The 4,849-nt window shown below is 51.8% G+C and overlaps 1 protein-coding gene across 5 annotated transcripts in view; it reads left to right on the plus strand.

Annotated features, from left to right (window-relative positions):
• Nucleotides 1–1,489: 1,489 nt before the first annotated feature.
• Hoxd4 (homeobox D4) overlaps nt 1,490–4,849 on the plus strand; it is a 16,429-nt gene continuing 13,069 nt past the window's right edge. For 3 of the 5 annotated variants that reach the window (XR_007350997.1, XR_007350999.1, XR_007350998.1), the window contains exons 1-2: nt 1,490–3,069; nt 3,610–4,039. Coding sequence is in view for 2 of the 5 variants with exons in the window: in XM_015479346.2 (XP_015334832.1) it covers nt 2,640–3,069; nt 3,610–3,944 (765 nt within the window). In the remaining 3 variants the exon portion in view is untranslated. Of the gene's footprint in view, nt 3,070–3,609; nt 4,231–4,849 lie in introns of those variants that run through there. The other 2 variants (XM_048812533.1, XM_015479346.2) reach the window with 2 other exon arrangements.

Consider the following 4,849-nt stretch of genomic DNA (forward strand, 5'->3'; position numbering starts at 1 on the left):
CACAGCACAAAAAGCCCGAGAGATCAAAAGCATTAGTATGGGCAGTTGAGCGAGAGGTGAATATTTAACGCTTTTGTTCATCAATAACTCGTTGGCTTTGACCTGTCTGAACAAGTCGAGCAATAAGGTGAAATGCAGGTCACAGCGTCTAACAAATATGAAAATGTGTACGCTGGCCCAAGTCCTCACCCACCTCATCAGACTCCCCCAATTTGCCTGGGCAATACCTAGGTAGGCCCACTATTCTAGGAAGCCAGGTAGAGGAAAGCACTTGGTATTAGGGGAAATTGGTGATACTCTCTTGGGACAAAGAGATTCAGTAGCCTTAAAGCCCTTGTTAAAAGAGACACAGAGGAAATTCCTGTAAAGTAACTAAAGCAGTAGAACCAAAGAGTTGGAGGCAGTTGTGTATGTACCAAGTGCAGAATAGAAGTAAGCAGCCGAATTTGCCAGGCGTGATGGGGGTGGGGGTATCCCTGCCCCACAGACCCAGGTCTGAGACTGAAAAACTAATTTTTGAATTATAGGTGGGGTGGATCAAAACAATATTAAAAATTTGGATACCCTTGGCCTACTATCATGCATCTAAAAACCTCATTCAAGCCAGGAAATCTCTCTGTCTCTGAACTCTGCCTGGCTTCTAAATGTGTCTTCGTTCCTGATGCCCTGAACTGAGGGGCAAGCCCCGGACAGCACAGAGGCGCTGGGGCGGGCAAAATTCGTGAACTTTTGTACTCTTGTGTGCTGCTGTCGGCAAAGCAAAAATAATGAAACTTTGTGATATGTTTGTAAATGATTTTGAATGACCCCTCACCCTACCCTTCACCATTAGCACTCCGGCCTCAGCTCAGGTCAGCTCGGTGCCTGTGAGCAGCGCCTTGCCTTGGGGTCTGCAGGAGCAGCAGGGACGGAGAGGCCAGCTGGGCTGAGGGCCCAGGAAGGTAAATGTGTGGCTTCTGGGACAATTAGCTTGGCCACCAACCTGAATTAGCCAAGCAGTGGGGGAAGGAACAGGCAAAAGATATTTCCTTCTTGCCTCTTTTGCTTTTGCTGCTGAGGGCATTTACTCCTTTCTGGAAAATATCACTTGATGAGGAAGGAGAAGGGTATTTTGGATCCCATGAGGGGGTAATAAAGCCGCCATCTCTAGGATGCTTTATCTTTTTCTTCTTTTCTTTCTTTTTTTTAAGAAGAATGTCCTGGTTTCTTGCTGCTCAATAACCCCATCCCTGGCAAAGAATTAAGGAACTGGTTGCTGCAAATTGCCACCAAACCTGTCAGTCTACTTAAATTGTCTCCGAAAATGCTGGTGGCTGCATTGGGCTGGTGGTGATGCAGAGGAAGAGGCCAGAGCTGGCAGCCGTCTGAGTTTCTCCCTGGGTAGGACCCGAGGTTGTAACGTTGTCTATATATACCCTGTAGAACCGAATTTGTGTGGTATCCACATAGTCACAGATTCGATTCTAGGGGAATATATGGTCGATGCAAAAACTTCAAGTTTCTCTGAAATAGCCAAAGACCAAAGACGGAAGCAGCTGGTATGGGTCGGCTCCCTTTTTCTGTTTCATTACCTTGGACTCCAGGAGGATGGACTGTGCCTGGTGATATCATGCAGGCTTTTCCTCAAGAAGTTCCTCACCTTTAAATGGAGACTCCGGTGGATATTGCTACAGAAAGAAACCCTGATTGGTTGTACAAATGCAGGGCTAGAGGGCTAGGTTTTGGAGTATTGAGGAGTAAAGTGAATGGCCAGCTGGCTCTAGTCCCTGCTCTCTCCTCCAGGGAAAAGAGATGTAGGTACCCAAATAGAGACTCAGTGGCTTTTAGAGCCCTATGTGGGAAGAAAGCAAGCTGAGAGGAAGGATAGTGGTCACTTCTGGGGTGCTTTTGGGTGAGGTGAGGGTCCCCTTGCCACCTTCCCACTACAACCTTCAGCTGTAAGAACCTGGGCATTGAGGACCTCCTGTCTTATCAGCAGGGCCCAACTTTTTGGCTAGGAATAGCCCATCCTGAGCACTGGTAGAAAAGCATGGCAGTTACTCATTGCCTAACTTAATTCAGGCCTGCCGGATTCTGGTAACTTTTGGGTGACCCTGATGAAGACAAAGCCCGACTCCGTCTTTGTATGGCAGAGTCCGGGCTCCCGCGGGTTGGGCAGGCAATCTGCCTGCCTGGGACATTTTGCCCAACTCAGAGGTCACCTTGCCTACCCACACTTCGTTGTCCTGTATCTGAATAGAAGGATTCATTCTTCCTTGAACTGTGCCCACTTTGGAGGAGCTGCTTTCAGGAGAGGGTGAGTAGAGAGGGCATAGAAGATTAGCAAAGTCAGTGGCAGACAAAAGCTGAGATTACCTGCTGGGGATAGGGGTGCTGGGGATTTGTAACTACATTAACATCTGGCAGGGGCCCTCAAATGTGGCATGGCAAGTCACTTGATTACATGTATGTTATTTAGTTAAATTTGTGAAAATTATGAGATGCTCACCAACCCAGTGATAAACTCCCTCCCTCCCCATTGGTTGGCCTGGTCACATGGCTGCCCAACTTTATTCAGTTGACAGCAAGTAGGAGGGCCCTATGGAAGGAGAAAAAAAGACAACACGAGAAAAATTAGTATTTTCTACCTTCTGAAATTAATGGCCATGAGTTCGTATATGGTGAACTCTAAGTATGTGGACCCCAAGTTTCCTCCGTGCGAGGAATATTTGCAGGGCGGCTACCTAGGCGAGCAGGGCGCCGACTACTACGGCAGCGCACAGGGCGCCGAGTTCCAGCCCCCGGGGCTCTACCCGCGTCCCGACTTCGGTGAGCAGCCCTTCGGAGGAGGCGGCCCCGGTCCCGGCTCAGCACTGCCTGCGCGGGGTCACGGACAAGAACCCAGCGGCCCTGGTGGTCACTACAGCGCCCCAGGAGAGCCGTGCCCGGCGCCTCCGCCCGCACCCCTGCNNCTGCCTGGCGCCCGGGCCTGCAGCCAGCCCGGCGGCCCCAAGCAGCCGCCCCCCGGGACGGCACTCAAACAGCCTGCTGTGGTCTACCCCTGGATGAAGAAGGTGCACGTGAATTCGGGTAAGGCAGGGGCCCAGTGTCCCCACGGCCCCCACCACAGCCCATTGGCCTGGGCCCCCGGGAGAGGGTGTGTGTGGATGGGGACGGGTGGAGCTTCCTTGGGCGCTGCAATTACTCTCTCCATAAATTTTTATAGCTGAGGGAGCAGGCCGGGACCATGTGGCTGGATGCTTAGCTGTGGGAGCAAAAGGGGGTGGGGATGGGGTGGGGTGGGGGAGGACTCCATTTTCAGAGGAGAGGGAACGCAGTGGAGAAGGGCATTTCCAAAATGTTTAGGAATTCCGGAGCTCTTGATGGAGCAGGGAGAAGGGAGCATTTTGGGGGGATTTTGTGAGGCGCTGGGGGGAGTGAGTGGGTGTGAGGCGGTGGGTAGGAGTGTGCGCGCCGGGGAGAGGACAGGAGGGAGGAAGCCGGGAGCCTGGGAGCGCGCGCGGGAGGGCCTCGGCCTCGGGCGCTCCAGGAAGTGAGCCGCAGAGGCCAGGGGCCTAACTAGTGGCCTGGCGCTGACCTGGCTGTCCTGTCCGTTTTTTTGTCTCGCAGTGAACCCCAACTACACCGGCGGGGAGCCCAAGCGTTCCCGGACGGCCTACACCCGGCAGCAAGTCCTAGAACTGGAAAAGGAATTTCATTTTAACAGGTATCTGACGCGGCGCCGTCGGATTGAAATCGCTCACACCCTGTGTCTTTCGGAGCGCCAGATCAAGATCTGGTTCCAGAACCGGAGGATGAAGTGGAAAAAAGACCATAAGCTGCCCAACACCAAAGGCAGGTCATCATCTTCTTCTTCTTCCTCCTCCTGCTCCTCCTCAGCCACCCCAGGCCAGCATTTGCAGCCCATGACCAAGGACCACCACACGGACCTGACGACTTTATAGAAGTGGGGACTCTGGGCCCAACCCTCCCTTCGCTCCAGGCTGAGCCGAAGCTGCGGGGGCAGGCCGGGCCTGCTGTCACCTCACTGGGCTCTAAGGTACTGTGGGGTGGACCTGGGACTTGCAGGCCGCCCTCGGACTAGGTTAGCATCCCGCCCGAGGGCAGCCCCCTCCCTAGAGTGGGGAAGGGGGTGGGAAGGATGGGCGGGATTCTCTCTACGTATATTATATGGCAGGAGCTACTGAGAACATAAAACCTTGGCGAGTCATTAAACTCATGAAAATCTCAGCTGTTGGATTTTGACTTTGCAAATGAAGGTTGGATGCTTTATCCCAGTATGAATTTGGACACCCTCCCCCACTCCACCCCTCCAGGGAGCTTTGTGGTTTAGTAATGTGGGGGAGTTGAGGCAGAAGGTTGGCCACCCCTGTGCTAGGTGCTTTCAATGGGAGCAGGAAAGCTGGGCCAGGATTTCTGAACTTTCTGGGTTGTCATACTTCCAGTGTGATTAAAAAAGAAAGTGTTTTGCTCCCAATGGTCCCATGCCCAAAGAAATAGTGTAAGAAGGAAAGGAAACGGGTTATTTTATGTTTAGATTATATTTGCTTAAATATTTATTTGTTGGAAATGGGTACAGAAATAACTAACACCATCATGCCAAAAATCTTTAGATGGCCAAAGGGGCTGAGCTTCAGAGAGCTGGAACAGATATGTGTGGACTCACTCCTGGCGGATACCTGCCTTTGGAACTCCACTCCCTCCCCATTCCTTGGAAAGAAATATAGGGGACCCTTAACCCTTCTAGAAAAAGCAAAGGATCCACTGGAAGTTGAGTTCTTGAAAAATATATTTCCACATGTGCTTGTTTTCCAGCACAGTGCTTATAAGCAGTTCTGAGTAATTAAAG

This window comes from Marmota marmota, unplaced genomic scaffold (genome assembly GCF_001458135.2).
Source record: "Marmota marmota marmota unplaced genomic scaffold, marMar, whole genome shotgun sequence".
NCBI classification, from domain to species: domain Eukaryota; kingdom Metazoa; phylum Chordata; class Mammalia; order Rodentia; family Sciuridae; genus Marmota; species Marmota marmota.